This window comes from Hemicordylus capensis, chromosome 5, assembly GCF_027244095.1.
Source record: "Hemicordylus capensis ecotype Gifberg chromosome 5, rHemCap1.1.pri, whole genome shotgun sequence".
Classification (NCBI taxonomy): domain Eukaryota; kingdom Metazoa; phylum Chordata; class Lepidosauria; order Squamata; family Cordylidae; genus Hemicordylus; species Hemicordylus capensis.
The window spans coordinates 210423813-210442125 of record NC_069661.1 but is presented as its reverse complement, the minus strand read 5'-3'; the positions used below and the strand labels follow the sequence as shown (position 1 = coordinate 210442125).

The following is an 18313-nucleotide window of genomic DNA, read 5'->3' as shown; positions in this document are numbered from 1 at the left end:
TGTTTTCTGCAGTTTGACCCCAAACCTTAGGAGCAACTGCTCTCAATGAAAGTCCCTCACCACAGACTTGCCAAAATGCAAGCCTGAGTATTTTGCAGAACATCTCTCTTGGTTCTTGCCAACTAAAAGCCAGATACAGAGTTCCATTAAGAGGGTGTTTTGGATTTCCAAAATGGTAATAGGGAGTCTAAATATGTTGGGCTTAAACTTTAAAGGACAAAAGGCATTTAATTTTGTTAATTTGTGTCCTCTATGGACACATTGACTTTGCTGCGGAGAGTAAACACAGTAATAAAAAAGAGAAACAATAGTACTAGTCTGTCATCCCTATATGCATGCCTCTTTCCAAACCGAGGAACAGCTTTTCTCAGACTTATTTGGGCAGGGGGAGAGATACAGGCAGGATAGGATAGACAGGATTTACAATCCCTTCAACCATTTCTATCCTTGCTACAGCCATCCCATCTTCCTTCTGTGACCCTGACCTTCTTTCCCATACCTCAGTCCAAGCAACATGCTACTGTATCCAAACATAGCTCTGTTTAGGTAAACAGATACTCATTTCCAAGTCTTCTCAGCAGACAGGACTACATATTTTCATCTCTTTGTGATTTGATGTACACTGGTAGATTTATTTGTTACCTCACATTTTAAAAGGAAAAATGCTCAAGTTTCTAGTCCTCAGTGGTTGTAGAGAAAAGTCTGAATACACATAGATGCCTATCATATTAAGAAAGGACAGATTTTAGGGCTTTGTGCATCTCTCCCCATGGTCACTATTCCATAGATTGTACATGGAAACCACCTCATCCCCAGATTAAAATTTCTATTTCCCTTCATTCCCTCCCCACATCTTTCTTGCAGATATGAAGTTCTTTAAGGGCTTGAGAAACAAATTGCATGCAACAATTTACTATGCATTTAGTACGCAGGATGTCCAGACTTGAATATGTATTTACTATGTAGTTAATATTTGCATTTTATATGTAGAATGTGAAATCACAAAAAGTGTTAGTACATCAAATATTTATTCTGTTTCATAAGACAATGATATTTCTTCCTGTCCACCAAGGTGACTGCAGAACATACAGGGTGCAAGGCTTCTGCATATCATATATGCAAAGAGTTGCCTGGTCTCCTCTAAGACAGTGTGTAACCAAGTAATCTCAATCAACTAAAAACAGCATTACAAAATATTTACATAAAGCCACCAAAACAGAACATAAAAACCAGATGGTCAGGTATATTTGTAGGAAATACTATTCACCAACATCTTCTGGTTCCTCAAATTTATTCCTCTCTTCAACCAAAAAAAATAATTCATGACACAAGAGATTTTTCCATGGGAGCAGAGACACCACTTCAAAATGGCAGCGGCCACCCAGGAGAGTGCATGCTCCTAAACTTCCACTAGGGTGATTGTGTCCCCTCTTCCACTAGCTGCAGTGATCTCTCTACTCTAAGTTAGGTCATAAGTTAACTGGGATGGGAGACTATTCCTTGCCAGAAAGGAGGAGCTCTTTCCACCGGATGCCACTATAACATGGAACCCCTGCCCCTAACAGAGTAGCCTGATCTCATCAAAACAGCAATAAAAAGTAAAGTGGGAACACATGGTCACAGTAGCCCTTCCATCTCCTTCATGAAGGCTTCATACACATCATCCTTGGTCTGCACTGAGATGGGGGCAGAAGAGCCAGCCTTAGGAGTCACTTTGGTTATCTGAACAGAAGGTTCATTGTCAGGTTTCCTCTGCGTAGAGGTAGCTGTCCCCTTATTCTCTCGACGTACCCGCAAGGCCGTGGGCACGAAGCGGGTGATCTCGGCTTTAGGATTGGTAATCTGGGGCTTGGCACTGATAGTTGCGGTGGCTTTCTTCTCAATAGTGGCCGCACTGGTATCATCCGCCTTGTGGCGTTGGATCAAGCTGGGGGGAGCACTCAGCACTCCAGGATTTGGAATGGGAGCTGGTGGGAACAGCCCTGGGGGAGGTACCAATGGAGGACGCAGCATGCCTGGACGAGGAGGGGGAATACCTGCATAAGAAAAAAAAAGTTACCCCTCTGATCTTTATGGGCAAGCAAGAAATCTCAGGTGATAGCAAATGTTTCCCTAGCCCCACTCAGCATAAGCTCATGCTCTATTCAAAGTTTGTGTGCGGATATGTATATGTGCACACGCACCTGTGAACTTTCAGAAAGTGTGTAATAGTTGATAAATTTCTAACCTCTTATATCCCAGTGAAGTTATTTCAACTTTCATGGTTATACTCAAGCATCAGCTACAGCAAATTACCATCTTCTGCTGGCTACACAGAGACGGGCCTTCTCAGCTGCTGCCCCAAGATTGTGGAATGCACTCCCTACTAAGATACGAGCCTCCCCATCTCTGGCAATTCTGAAAACACATCTCTTCAACCAAGCTTTCTCAGCTTTGTAAAACGTATTTTTAAACTGTTTTGGCTATTTAATTGGTGTTTTATGTTTTAATTGTTAATTATTATTTTATGCAGTTTATAATTTTTGTTTTAATTGTTAATTGATTTTAATGGTGTTTTAATGTAAGCCTTTTGGAAGGGCAGTATAAAAATTCTAATAATAAATAAAAAAAATAAGTCTTGTGCTACTGAGATTCATCAACAGTATGTAGTCAAGTGGGCATAGTCTGCCCTACTTCAGGCGGAATGTTTGCCATTTGATTCCATTTCTTTACTTTGTATCCTATCACTTAGCTTAAGCATCGCTGGAGAGATTCTCCCCCACCCACTCACCCCACCACACACAACTAAAGTTATAACAGGTGTGGTCCCAAAGTTATGGAATTACCTTTCCTAGAGAGACTGGGCTTGATCTGTCACCTGCTGTCTTTAGAAAGAAATTAAAGACATTTCTGTTCAGTAAGGCTTGCTCTTTCAGTTATGATATTTAGTATTTATGTTTTGGCTGCTAGACTGCATAAGAACAGCCCTGCTGGATCATGCCCAAGGCCCATCTAGTCCAGCATCCTGTTTCACACAATGGCCCACCCGATGCCACTGGAAACCACAGACGGGAGTTGAGGGCATGCCCTTTCTCCTGCTGTTACTACCCAGCAACTGGTATGCAGAGGCATCCTGCTTCTGAGACAGGAGGTGGCCTACCAGTATATGTTATGGCTTGTTTATCTGTATTGTATTATCTTGTTTCTTGTAAATTTTGGTTTAGTAGATTTTAGTTGTAAGTAGCTCTGAGTTTTGACAAAAAGCAGGGGGAAGTTTTATTAAACACACACACACACACACACACACACACACACACACATTACCTGGAGGGGCTGGGGGTGGTAGACGAGGTGGAGGTCCCCTTGGGGGTGGGCCAGGTGGCAGACCTGGAGGTGGGCCAGGTGGAGGACCAGGAGGGCGGCCAGGGGGAGGTCCTGGAGGCAAAAGCCGTGGCAGAGGCCCACGCAGTCCAGGCAACCCAGGCGGCCTGAGGAATGGTGGAGCACCTGAAAAGCATTTACACAAAGCCATTTTAGATTCGTCCTGGAAATAGTGGTTCTTTATTGCCCTCTACCAATTTGTGCTTCGTTTAACTCAGAAAGCTTTTTTTAAAAAAAACAAAAAAACACTGCTTCTAGACAATTACTCCAGCCTATAACAATGGTGACTAAAATCCATTTAATTTAAGGACTTACTCTGATCTAGAAGGGAAAAAAGCACCCTTGCATTTACAAGTGTCAAAGATACATATTCAAGGCAACTAGCAACCAAGTAGCTTCCCCTCAATTCCTCTTTTGTTGCCAAGCTTGCTAGGTGGTTTAGTAACCATCAAGACTAAATTCCATCCTCATGAGAAAAAGCGTCACCCTTAAGAACATGCCCTGCTGGATCAGGTTGAAGGCCTATCTAGTCCAGCATCCTGTTTCGCACGGCCCACCAGATGCCTCTGAGAAATCCACAGGCAAGAAGTGAGGGCATGCCCTCTGTCTTGTTGTTGCTCCCCTACAACTGGTATTTAGAGGCAACTTGACTCCAAAGGCTGGAGATGGCCTAGTCACCGGCTAATAGCCACTGACAGACCCGTCCTCCACCCTTGCAACATTCATGTGGAAGGAAGCCTCTACTGCCAAGTCCGTTAAGTTAAAGACTGCTCATTTTCACGATCCCCACATGGGGCCCCTAGGGATAAGGATGGGATTCCTTGCATTTAATCAAGTGCTCACCTGGAGGAGGACCAGGAGGAAGGCCAGTAGGTGGCCCTGGAGGCCTCAAGGGTGGTGCTGGAGGTGGCCCAAGAGGAGGTGGCCCAGGCATGGGAGGTGCCTGAATTTGTGTGGGAGGAACAGGCTGAGGTGGTGGTTGCTGCTGTGGCTGGGCCGTTTGCGAGGCAGCTGAAGATGCCGTCTCTGTGTGGGACTCTTCTGTGCTTTGCTGCTGCTGTGTTTCTTCAGCATCCGAGTCATCTTCATCATCATCGTCTTCTTCTTCAGAATATTCTTCTATCTCTTTGCCTCCCTCAGGAATTTCCTGACCTGCAGAGAAAGAATGCAAGGCCCGTCTTTATAGAATCCAAGGGCTGAAAAAGGCACACTAACTGGAATTTTACTAGAATGATCTGTAGTATCCAGAAAAGCAGACTAACTTCATTGAGGTGTCTCTATGTGTCACTAGAACTGTAGTAAATTTGGTTGAAATTGGTTCCCACTTGCACTTCAAACATTCATGTGTCTCATCTTGAATTGGGGTGGATGACATCATCACAAACTACACCACTGAGGTGTCCCTATGTGTTGCTACAGCTGTTCCAAATTTGGTTCAAATCAGTTAGGCGGTTCACAAGTTAGCCCACTTGCACCTCAAATGTTCACACATCTGCCATCTTGCATTGTGGTGGATTACATCATCCCAAACTATGCTGTAGAGGTGTCCCTACAACTGCACCAAATTTGGTTCAAATCAATCCAGGTATTGTGAAGTTGATGGGACGAGGACACACACACAGCTGGGTGATCTCATATGCTTACTTTCCTTAAGGAAAGGCTTAAAAAAGAGTCAACGGATGCCAAACTGCACTCAGCCTTGCATATCACTAGAGTCCCACTAAAGATCAAACTAGATATGCATGCAAAAGCTTGCTAGAGAGACCTGCTTCCAAACTGGAAGTGCCTCTTATTTCATTAAACACAGTTGTGGGGGAGCCCAAGGTTGAGCGGAGCCTTGGCACATGGGGAAGGGAAGGCCAACTCTTTCCTCTGCACTATTTTCCCACTGAATCTCACCCTTCTGAAGCAGTTACTTTCCCAAAAGCAGAAATATCCTGCAGGTATGAGGAAACATGAGGTTTATCATCTCTAAGCACTCACCTTAAGTGGCGCAGCAGGGAAATGCTTGACTAACAAGCCAAAGGTTGCCAGTTCGAATCCCCCGCTGGTACTATGTTGGGCAGCAGCGATATAGGAAGATGCTGAAAGGCATCATCTCATACTGTGCAGGAGGTGGCAATGGTAAACCCCTCCTGTATTCTACCAAAGAAAACGACAGGGCTCTGTGGGCACCAGGAGTCAAAATCAACTCGACGCACACTTTACGCACAACTTTCCCTTTAAATGTATTCAAAAGAACCATAAATACTATTTTTTTCAGTTTGGCTTTTAAAAGTGTTTAGATAGTTTTAAATGAGGTTCAGGTTATCTATATATATCTAATTCTCCTGAGTGTGCCTTGGAATGTGCGTCCCAGCACCCAGCTGATTGGCTGGGTGGCGGACACGCCTGATTGGCTGACGTGCACCCAGGAGGATTGGTTGCCGCCGCCGTGGCGGGCCTGGCCTGGACACAGAGGCAAGGCCCAGGAGGGGGGGCAGAAGTGGCGGTGGGGAGGAGAGGCGGCTGGGCCCGGAAGCGGAGACTGGGGCAGGAGGTGGGGGGAGAAGAGGTAACCGCCAGCCCCAAAGAGCACACAGATGCTCTGTGCAGGGTCAGCTAGTAATTTTTAAATTGTTTTTACTTTTGACTGTGAACCTCCCTGAACCGTATTGGACTGGGTGGTATAGAAATGAATGAAATAAATAGTCACTTTTGGGAGGTGATTTTCAGCAGGAAAACAGTGCAAGGGGAAAGCATAAACTCCTCTCTGTGTCATAGTCCCACTAGCGCTGGACTCCCACACAGTTGTTATGCATGAAATAAAAAAGGCACTTTGCTTCAGAGAATGCCTGTATAAGCATGCATGCCTTGTGCAAGTCCTAACTGAACGGGCATTAAGCACAAAGAACAGGCTGCAAGACTGGAATGCATGTCATCAGATCCTAAAATGAGGCTGTTCCACCAAGCTCTTATGTAGCACATAAAAAGCTCTTCCTATGAGCCATTCACATCTAGTAAGAAACCCACTGCTCAAGAGGCAACAGTAACTCCACATGTCTTAATTTGTTTAGCTTAAGTGAAATAAGAGGATAGCCTACTCCAATTATTATGCATAGGCAAGACTCAAACACAGAAGGGAAAATTTGTTTGGACCAAATGCAGATTTTCTCAATGTCCTAAATAAGTCTGTGATCTGATTTGGCATTTTATTTGTCGTGAAGTGAGGTGAAATGTTTTCCCACAGAAAACCTGGGCATTAAGCACCTCACATCACTACAAATAAAGTTCCAAATCAGATCACAAATATATTTAGGCTATCAAGAAAATCTGCACAGTGGAGTTTTCTGAGAAAAAAACTCATGCAATTTGCATGGGATTTTTTTTTCTGGGAAATTTTCCAATTCAAAATTTCCTGATAAACCCACATCACAAAAGTAGGGCCTTTCCTACCGAAGCACAAGAACAGCAACCAGAAAAGGGACTGACTACATGTATAAGTAAGAATATCCATTTACCCACTACGAGTCTCTTCTTAAACCAAACCCTCTACTGGGAAGGGCTTGTTCTTAAAAACAGAGAGCATGCCTAACCTTGGAGGTGAAAGTCACCTTCACAATTTGAACCAGATAAAAGCCTCATTCAGAAATTATCCTCCCCAATTGGCAGCCCAGATCTCTCCCTGTTGCTGATCGTGGCATTGCCTTCCCTCACGGTTACAGCGGGTTCCTCTACAGACAACTGTTGCTATAAGTTTAAGCAGCTGGAGCGAAGGGTTAAGTGACAGCTCCAGGGCGGAACCTTCCTACCCGCTTTTGGAGTGGTAACTGTGAGCTGTTTGGGGAGGGAAATGTCTGAATAGCACTACTGTCTATGAACAAACAAAACTTGATAGAAATCATGGACACATGATGAACCCCAGGGCAGGGTTAGCTGATGGGTGTAGAGCTTCTGGTACTGCACATTGTAAGACTAATCTTTGAAGCAAGAACCCCAACATTCATTTCACAAAAAGTGCTCAAATTGTTTCCTTAAAATGAAAGACATGTACTTACAATTCAAGAAAAATTGCGAGGACATGTTTTTTTCTAATGGAATCATTCTAGAAAAACAGTCCTAATATTTTATGTTTGATTCCACAATGGCCAAGGGCTAGTATGTTTTAAAATAAAGGCTAAGATTTTCAGGATTTTATTGTGTCTATGTTGACAAGGCCTCCCACTGCCACCAAAGTTAACCATGAACTTAGTTCTAAGCTTAAGAATGCTTCAAATGGCAAATTCTGCTTCAAGAGTACCTTCCAAGTTTGAAGTTCCATTTAACCTTCTAGAGGGGTTCCCAACCTTCAGTCCTCAGTTGTTGGACTACAACTCCCTTTGGCCATTTTGACTGGGGATGATGGGAGCTGTAGTCCAGCAACATCTGTGGACCCAAAGCTGGGAAACCCTGTTCAATAGCAATGATCCTCAGGTGTTGCTATTTTGTAAGTCACAAACACAAGAACTTATGGGCTTTTTCAACCTAAATAGTCTTTGGAAAGTACATTCACATCCACTTTCCTATGACTAGACTCAAGAAAAGATGTGAACTTTGTTAAAAGATGAAGATGGAAAGCAAGCCTAGACTGACAGCCAGCGGTTTGCAAATGCAGTAATCTGCATATTTTGCATTCAAACTACAATGTAGGAAGCACTGCTTTATTTTATCATATTTTATCACAATCAGCTGAAGTATTAATGGATCGATCATGCCAACTGCTGCTTAGAAGGCAGAGACTAGATCCTAAATGAAACACATAGCTTACAAATAATTTGAGAGTTAATTCTGGACAAGCTGGCGTCTATTGTTTGCAACTAGAAATAAAGAAGAGGAGTGTGTGAAAATCAAGACTTTTTTACCAGCCATTCGCAGCATCATAGCCTGAAGTGGAGTAAGCTCTTTCATGTTCTTTTTCTTCTTTCGTGACTTTCCAGGCATGTCAGCAAACCTCACACTATGACCTGCGAAAGTACACAAGTCAGGAGTTAAGCTTTTTGCATTTAATCATGATTTCATTCAGAATGCCTTAAAATATCTAATAACCTGAGAAGTAGGCTATTCCATTTTGCAATTCAGAGAAGCAGCAGTTATCTACCGTCAAGGCTAAAGATGAGTTTTATAGATGAGCAAAATGCTATCTTCTCAATTTCACATTGCTGAAAATCATTTCTTCCACAAAACGCAAAATGACTGAAATATGACAGTGCTGTCTCAAAGCAGCAAAAACAGATACTGACATTACAATTCTGCCAACATAACAATCCTATAATGTTCAATTACATGTCATCAGATGGGTCAAGAACAAAGTGCATGCTTTATTTTAAAAGAAAATAATGTCTCATGCCACTCTACCAGCATTACAAATAGATGATGAAAAGTATTCTACAGAATGAACTTAATGAGTGATCGAGATGTTCGTGGACAAAGCAAATTTCTATTCAACACTTGTTCTCTGTTTCTGCGCAAACACAGAGCATTGGAAAACAGCTATGACTATTTGGGATGAAGCAGAGCTATTGTACAGTACAAGTACTTTCTGAAACAGCTTACTAGATTTTTTGTCTTCACCCTCCCTCTCAACACCATCTTCATGATGCAGGAACTCTTCCCCTTCACTGTCCACATCAGTCCTGTCGCTATCACTGTCATCAGTGGTATCATCATGCTTGTCCTGATCCATGTCCTCAGGATACCCCTCATCTTCACTGGTACTGGAAGCCTCATCATCATGTCCTCGTGGACCTGAGAAGTACAAACAACATGAAGCCACCCAGAAAACTAACACAACATGCAATATATTTAGTTTGGTTTTGGTGTATGGAGGCATCAAGCTTCTAATACAAGAAAAACTAAAACTTCAGGTCCAGCTCTCTGCTACGTAAGGTACAATACCTGCATGCATGGCAGAAGAAAGCAATTTCATTATCGAGACAGGTGGGAAAACACAGCAACCATTATGAAATACCAGTGAGCATTTTAGTTACTGTCTATTGGCTAGAAGCATAAATATAGCTATCTGTATCAACAGATACACAATACTTGCATCAACATTCACTGGTGCTTTGAATGCACCCTTTATTTCTTGGATGGTTACTTTCTTCCATCACAAGCACACCATTCAAGTAGTTTGTTATTCAGTATGTGTGATGTCAAAGCAGTCACATAAAATTCAGAAATTTTATTTACATAACTATAAGATGGTAAAAAGAAATATTTTCTAAATAGTTTCTTTCCTCCCAAGGGAGCGGGCAACATTTTAAAATATCAAGTAAAACAGACCATGAAAAGCACATATACTGTCATGTACACAAAGATCTCATATGCCTCCTCCATGCTCCAATAGTTGTTCCCTAGGTAGCTTTACTTGATTTTGGAATTTCTCTTGGAGACCATCTTTTTGGTCATTACATGTACAACACCTTGTACATGTAATCCAAAACGTCTTGAGTTTTCTCCTCAAAATATGTCTGTGCTTTTGAAACTATTTCTCTAGGTTCATCTCTTAAAACATACAAGAAGGAGAAGGACAGAGAACATACAAAATGGCCAGAAAATGTCGAACTTTTCTACAAGACGCAGCTTTCTGTACAATAATTTTTTTCCCATGCAGTGGTAACATTGGAAGGTGGTGAAAGCCATTTACCTGTCTCTGGACTATAAGACACCTCCTCTTCTCTTCTCCGAGTGACTGTTTCTAGGGTGAAGCCTACTTTACGACCATACATCTGCAAGACCTGAGGTGGAGGTGGTCCTGGTGGAGGTCCAGGAGGCTTCCTGCCTGGGGGTAAGCGAGGAACCCCGTGTCCTGGAGGCGGAAGTACAGAAACAGGCCGGACGGGTGGCCTAGAAATAAGGTTTTGAGATGTACAGCATTAAGGATGTTCTAAGTTTCTCCCTGCTTCCCCCAAGGCATGCTACAACACAGAGAGTTTGGTGAAGAATTTCCTTAATGAGATGTGATGGCTTTGGTAATGGACATGTGTTTAGATAATGCTTGATTTGGTCCTTAAGATCTATTGGGCAGCATCTAGATAACTGCTGATGCACGTGCAGAGCAAGGCACCTTATCCACCCTCTCATCTCCACTAAAAGCTCCCCAAGTCCCTAAAAAAGGTGAGGGTCAAGGGACCTTCAGCAAAGGCATGGGGAAAATGTTCAGAAATCACAAGTGGGGCAGTGCCTCTGCTAGTGGTTCCCTCCCTTTCCTTTGCAGTCCCTCACACTACAGCACATGCTGTGGCCAAAGGTGCCTCAATCTTTGCTTTTTGGGGGAGCTCAGAGAGAGCATCTTTCGCCAACAGCAGTATGTTTTGCATGCTATCCACTGAATTAAAATTATAATGCAGCCCTCCCCATTTTCTGTTCTCTAACTAAACACTTTTACAAAGCAAGATGCTGGCTGTGTTCAAAAGGTTGACAGCTGAATTCAAATGAAAGTAATCAAAACAGGTGAAAATGGCAGCAGCAATAGTAGTTGCTTATAAAAGATTCAAAGAAGAAAGGTTTCAAGTGAGGCTCAAGAGAAAGCAAAATATGCTCTGTAAACTAAACACCTCAGAAACAGAGAAACATCAACAGAGGGCCGCTTTGTACCTTACAGTCTAATATAGAGGCCACAGAATCTCTCTTATGTGTGGCCACACTCCACACAGGGAACAAACTGTTTGTCAGCCTCTTTAATGGATGTGCCAGTCAAAAGGGCATGGTCAGTTTTCAGTAGGTTCCCTGCAGAAGCTGTAAGCGGCACAAACTTTTTTTTTTTTTTTTAATGCAAATAGATACAATTACTACAGCAGGCATACGATCCTGTTCCGCAATAATACTCCCAGTCAAAGCACTGTCTTTGTTCTCGGCCTATCTATTAACCCTTTGCCTGCTCCAGAAGCCTTCTCTTACTCCTACTCACAACAGCTTAGAGTAGATAAAGGAAGTAACAATACAGAAAAGAAACTCTGAACTTTGAGCAGAGGAGAGGCTTCTGAGCTTGCCTCATGCTTCATTGCTAGTCCACTCTGCGGAGTTGGATCCAATGCAGCACTAGCTGATCTTTTGCCCCGGTTCCTTCAGATCTGGTGACCACTATACTAACTGTCACCTTAGGTGGGCTGTGGTTAACATTATTCCCCTCTGGCAAAAAAATCTTCACAGCAAGGGGAAAAGGCTAAGCACAACCTCAACTCAATCTGCCTCTAGGGTCACTGCTTGTGCCCCAGCTTGCATCTACTGCCAAGTTCAGTCATCTTAGAATGCCTTCCTGCAACATGCATGTGCGCGCGCGCGCACACACACACACACACACACACACACACACTTAAGAGGTGTAGTAGTCTACTTCTTGTGCCTTAACCCAGTTTGAGAATCACTATCTCCACTGTATGGACAAAAAGCAGCCAACAAATACACACATTGCAGAACGGGGTGTCCAACCTAAGGCTCTCTAGCTGTTGGACTACAACTCCCATAATCCCCAGCCACAACTGAGTTCTAATTCAAACACAGCTGAAGAGCCTCAGGTTGGCCACCTGTGCTAAGCCTGTTGTTGGCAACTGTAAAACCACAAGTAAAAGAGAAGCAACCAGAACAGAACTCCACTCAACAGTACATCACACTTAGAAGCCTAATCCACACACCATGACCCATTAGGTATTTCTGACCTCTCCAGTACGCTCCCTTCTTACCCATAGGCTGATGTCTTTTTGAGAATAGAAGGAGGCTGGGCTCCAGGCAGAGGGATGTCCTGAATGAGGATGTTGGAGGGGGCATGAGGCATATCTGGCAGAGGGATGCTCTCCACTTCCACATGTTGAGCATTCTGTGAGAAATTAAGATACCACTTAGGCTAAACATCAAGAGGCAACAATGTGCATTATTCTTTTTTGTGTAGGACACCGATACATATATCTATTATTTATTTATTCAATTTCTATACCACCCTTCCAAAAATGGCTCAGGGCAGTTTACACAGAGAAATAATAAACAAATAAATCAAGTCAGTAAAGGACTTCAGATGCTGTATCCCTATTAATACTGGTCATACAGGTCCAGAAAATGAAAGCTACAACAGAAAGCCAAAGGGATGTCAGTATTCCACAGCTGAGAAACTGAGGCTGACATATAGGAATAATATAATGGGCCTATATTGGTCGTTACTGAGATAATGTGAAGCACTCTGAGCAAGTAGTGTGTAAATACTCTTAATAACCAACCTCAAAGATTTTTAAAGCATAAGCTCTAACATGCCTTCCAGAGCCCAAGTACATAACAAGTAGCCAATGGCACACTTAACAGTTTATTTTCCCACTAAGGCCCAGTTTGTACAAGCAAAGAAGAGAATGGGTCTTTAACACAACTGTGTGGAGAGGGAACATCATGCAGAAAAGCAGTCCCAGCAATGTCTACCATTCAATGAGTTTCATTGAAACTTCCTCACCTCAAAGCAGGGGGTGGTGGTTGGGAGCTCTAATTCTGATCAGACTACATGGGAATCTGCTTCAGACAGTCAACTTGCCACATGGGGCTGCCTCTCAAATGCAAACCACAAGGCATTTACACAAGTGAACCGGGCATAAGCACCATGAACTTAACATGGAAGAGTTGAGAAGCAGGAACTGAACTTGCAATGTCCACACATTATCAAAGGATAAAAGCTAAATTAAGCCCATACAATTCAAAAGTGAGGAGAATACATACCTTTACAGCATCAAAGTATTGACTGAGTTGAGATCTCTTCTGCTCATATTCCACCTCTAGCTTGCGCAACTCCTTGTAGATGTCTGGATTCTCCTTTTCATACAGCCGCAGGATACGCTCAAAAGTCTCACGTAGTTTCTTGCGCTTGTCCTTCAGCACCTTCTCATTGAGTTGTGGTTGCTGGACTGGGTTAAATTCTGACCCAATAACAGGAGGATTCGGACAACCAAATCAAGGTGCAAGAAAAAAAAAAAAGATTTAAGTGCTAAGCATCTTCCATCTACTAATTCCTACAAAAGGTCCAAATAATCCACCGTCCTTGCAAAAAAAGGTTGTATCCTAAGAAACTGGATCTTCACTAAGCATCACTGAAATCAATTAGGACAAGTTAATCACAACTAAGTCCCATTAAATTCAATGAGACTTATTCAGGATGAACAATAAGAATATAACTCACATTTAAAGTAAAGCGTGCCATTGAGTCGGTGTCGACACCTGGCAACCACAGAGTCTTGTGGTTGTCTTTGACAGAATACAGGAGCGGTTTTACCCTTGCCTTCTCCCGCACAGTATGAGATGATGCCTTTCAGCATCTTCCTATATCGCTGCTGCCCGATATAGGTGTTTCCAATAGTCTGAGAAACATACCAGTGGGGATTCAAACCAGCATCTGGCAGGCCACTGTGTGAAACAGGATGCTGGACTAGATGGGCCTTGGGCCTGATCCAGCATGGCTGTTCTTATGTTCAGCAACATCTGGCTTGCTAGTCAAGTCATTTCCCACTGTGCCATTAGGTGGCTTATAACTCACAGTTACCAATGCTTTAAATAATTCAGCCACTTTGCTATACTCAGTCTCCCTTCCCCCAACACATAACATGATATCCGATGATGTTTGACTAATTTATTCTTCTAGTCCAGGGACAGACAACCTTAACTCACAGCTGTTGCTGAACTACAACTCCCATCATTCTGAGCTGCAATTTATTGCAGCTGGGGACGATGTAGTTCAGCAACAGCTGGAGAGCCAATGTTGCCTACCCTCTATCTAGTCTCTGAATGCTACAGACCCAGTTTGTCCCATCTGCTGCTTCTCCCTACCATCCAACAATGATATTCATTCCAACGCACCCATCTCATCAAGTTTTTCCATGTCCCGAATGATTTGCTTGGGATCCTTCATCTTTAGCACTGCTGCTCGTACCATCATGCGTTGCTTCTTGTTCTGAAGTCACCAAAAGAAAAAAGAACAGTCATGGGGGGCGGGGAGATTTCATTAGGTGGGCCAGATATAGAATAAGCCTAGCAAACTGTATGACATCTTCTTATTGTGGCTCTCATATCTTCTGAACTAGCTCAGATCAGGGTTCTCAACCTGTAGTACAACAGCTGTTGCTAAACATCGACTCCCATCATCCCCAGCTACAATTTATTGTGGCTGGGGATGATGGGAGTTGTAGGTCAGCAACATCGGGAGCAGTGTTTCCTCTAAGGCGTGCACACACTCACAAGTTTTTGGATGTCCACTCTTGTTAATTTTAGATCCTGCTCAGGTTGAATCAGGAAGGCCCCACTCTAAATACATGTGTACGCACACTGCCTTGATAGTGCCGCCCAGAACAAAACTGATTCTGCAATTTTTCACTCACATTTTAAAGACATTGTGTAAATCACATTTAACATATACTGTCTTCACATACTGTATACAGTTCTCAAAGCTTTGTGAGATTTTTTAATAGTATTTGCTTCTTACTGTATCTGTTTCATTGGTCAAATTATACAAATATATTTGTGCTGACAGAATAGATGGCATTCATTATTCACTAAGGCAACTTAAAAACACAAAACATTAATGGTTTTATGAATGGTATCTTATGAATGCTCATGCACACCATCCTCTCCCTACCACACACCTGGTTTTCTAGAGGATTTCCTGTTTGTGGTTTGAATGCTCCCTACAAACCAGAGTTGATCCTGATTTGGAATCCTGGTTTGTAAACAATGTTCAAGTCAAACGGTTCCCAGTTTGGGCGACTTGGCAAAATGTGGTTTGACAAAACAGGAAGCCTTCTGGTAAACCAGGTGTGTGGTAGGGGAAGGATGGAGTGCATGTGCATATGGCACATTCATAATCTAATAAACCGATCTGTTGCACTGGGAATGCGACATCTGAACCAATCTATTTAACTGTCTTGTCTAATATAGTAATTAACTGGGTTAGGATTAAGGTACCATTAGTGTTTGCAGTTTTGTGTATTTAAATTGCCTTAGTGAATAATGAGTGTCCTCTATTCAACAACCATGGTTTATGTACCCAGAATGTGATACCTGTATTGGGCCAACATTTTTTTTTTAACGTAGGAAAAAGGCATGTAAGCTAATTAGCAAGTTATGCAGGCAATATATTATCTAGACCCCATTTAAGTTAGGAATATCACACACAGCAGTACATGACTGCCAACCCATGCTTACTAGTAAAGCAATAATATCTCACCTTCTTCAGCTCTCTCTTCCGGGCCTCCTTGCCTGCAAAGATACAAACAATCTGAAAAGGCAACTCCATTTCAGACCCAGTATCTGTAAGCATCTGGTTGCAATTCTAAGCATACTTACTAGGAACTAAGTGTCATGGAAATCAATGGGACATATAGCAGTCTAAATTAAGGATAAGCCTTGCTGCATCTCAAAAGCTTGAAAACCTGAAAGCCAGATTTTTATCCTACCATATTCTACTGGATTCTAGAGCAGGAGTGGGCAAACTTGACCCTCCAGCTGTTGTTGAACTACAACTCCCATATTCCCAGCAACAATAAACTGCAGCTGGGGATGCTAGGAGTTGTAGTCCCAAAACAGCTGGAGGGTCAGGTTTTCCCACCCTTGCTTTGTAGTAAGCAGACATTCATGTAGATTAGAAGAAAAGGTGAGTGACTGGTGATCCTTTCCTGGGCTTATGTGATTTATATTTGCCTAAAGGATCTTTTTAGAAATATATCTTTTTTTATTCATCTTATTTACTTTTCTATGGAAACTGCTTTGAGCACTTTGAAGTGGACCTTCGCCTTGCTTAAGCAGTGCAAGATGCATAATTCACTACCAATGACAGCATTTTGTTCCCATTTTAAATCATTGGTCAGAAAGCTATACTGCTTTTATAACAACTTCCAACTTATGTTATTCTTATGTCATCTCTATTAGAGCCTCTTACCACCCTCAATTTCCTAGCCAGCCTACATCTGAATCAAAGCATGGGTTTTTAGCAAACATCTTTTCTAATTAATCTTACTCTTCAGAATGCAGCCAGAGTTGGATGCAGCATTTCAGCAGTAATCACAAGAGTTCCATTTACAGCCCAAACCACATATTTCTCAGTACAATACTTTTGATATCTCATTCCGACATCCATGTATCCATGTGTCCCATATTGCCTTTATAGCAGTTGCCATTTTTGCTGCAACTTTTGCAACAAACATCAATGCTCACCATGGGTATATGTCTGTTTTGAAGTTGCTTAATTTATCAGTTACAATCAATTATTATTTGATTGATACAGGACTGGTATTCAAAGTATGGTTACAGCACCTGCCCAGTTAGAGAGTCTGAGCCCAAAGGCCTGATTACATGCCATCTGAAAGTATTGTCTTGCCTGCCGTGGACAGTTAGTTACACCACCTTTTCTCAGAACTATATGTTCAAGAAAGTGGGCTGAGCATTTTGAAATCTGAAAGCAAGTTGACTCCCGTAAACACAGTCAGCTTAGAGCAAGCTGACAATGGATAAAAATACACATTGACTCACCTATAAGAAACCATACGTGACCCTGGTCATCCGAATTGCTTTCTAAAACCCTAACCAGGTTAAGCGGCACCTTTTAAAGAGGTTGCTTTCGTGTATTTAGCAGGGAGAGACCAATTGCCCTAATTCAACCCAGCAGCAGTTGCTGGTGTCTCCTTTGTGTTTCTTTCTAGATTGTGAGCAAGTCCCTTTGGGAAAGAGAACCATCTTATTGTTTTACTACATAAACCACTTTGAGAAAGTTTTTTGCTGAAAAGCAATCTTCACTTTTCTCAATAAACAAACATATTATGATATATTATGAATACCATTTGTATCATCTACAGAATTTATAGAAAGTTATTTTATACTTTTGTTTTACCAAAACTACCAGAATCTGATCCAAAGCAATTCTCCAAAGTTTACCAGAAAAATCCATTTGACACTAACACTCTAATTTCTATTTCTATAAAGCTAACATTTTCTTTATTAACATTGTTTAGTGCCAAGTGAAAACAGTGTGCAGCATTAAGTATGAGATACACTACAATCTTTAAACCACATATCTCCCACAAATCCCCTACTACCTTTAAAAAACTTTCTGGACACTTACGAGCTTGGTCTGTGGGATTCATGAACTTTCCACTCTTGGTGGAAGATGTCGACCTTCGCCCCATTTTGATTGTTTGTGTCCTTCACTGCTCCACTGAACAAAACTAGATTACCAGAAAAACATTAATTCAGCATGATGTCAAGATTAACACAGAATATGTACTTTTATTTCCCCTCTTTCCCAAGGTATTGGAACGGTCAGTTCCTTAACCAAAAGCACCACCCTCTTTAGAACACAGGTCAACATAATCTGAAACCCCTTGAAGGCAAACTGGCATGATAGTTTACAATGGTCACAGTGTGCTACTTTTAAGGTCTCGGTCTTATATTCTGTTTTGTGTGTCTCCTTTAAGTTGTTATCCTGTGGCTGGCGATTCACAATACAGTATTTCATTTGCATAGGATCAGGACACTGTATCTTCAGGCCACACATGCCTATACCTACAACACAGCACAACCACAACCCCAGCAGTTCACACCCATCAAAATACAAATCAAAACCAACCTGAATTTTTTCCCTTAAATATCACCGGAGGCGGCTTTTCGTTCCGCAACTCACCCTTGCGTGGTCTGGCGCTAAGGCCGGGTGCATCAAGCAGAGTGGGCGATCGAGCAAACTCACGCGGTAAGAATTATTCTCGACAGATCGGACTCAGTCGAGGTTCGTGATGTGAGACAGCCAGATTGTGCACACAGGGAGCCCTCCTAGCCTCAAAAAAGAATGGGAGAGAAGGGGGCCTACAAAAGCCGCTTTCCTAAAGCTCCCGGGCTCGTCGCCATCTTGGAAAGCCGCGCGAAGTGAACTCGGAGCAACGACCATAGAGCTACAGGAAAACCGGAACGGCGTTTAGCTTGAACT

At 42.4% G+C, this 18313-nt stretch overlaps 1 protein-coding gene across 2 annotated transcripts; it reads right to left on the bottom strand.

Moving 5' to 3' along the window:
• Positions 1–1009: 1009 nt before the first annotated feature.
• Positions 1010–18312, bottom strand: WBP11 (WW domain binding protein 11). 2 transcript variants are annotated; one of them, XM_053251395.1, is made up of 12 exons: positions 17960–18312; positions 17456–17558; positions 15566–15597; positions 14203–14296; positions 13072–13268; positions 12060–12193; positions 10025–10224; positions 8932–9123; positions 8241–8342; positions 4204–4512; positions 3304–3486; positions 1010–2036 (listed from the first exon to the last, which is right to left on the bottom strand). In XM_053251395.1, exons 2-12 carry the CDS (start codon positions 17517–17519, stop codon positions 1618–1620), a joined length of 1926 nt encoding a protein of 641 aa, XP_053107370.1. In that variant the 5' UTR covers positions 17520–17558; positions 17960–18312; the 3' UTR covers positions 1010–1617. The 2 variants fall into 2 exon arrangements, with proteins under 2 accessions (XP_053107370.1, XP_053107371.1); XM_053251396.1 differs by having other exon boundaries at positions 18014–18312.
• Position 18313: the final 1 nt, after the last annotated feature.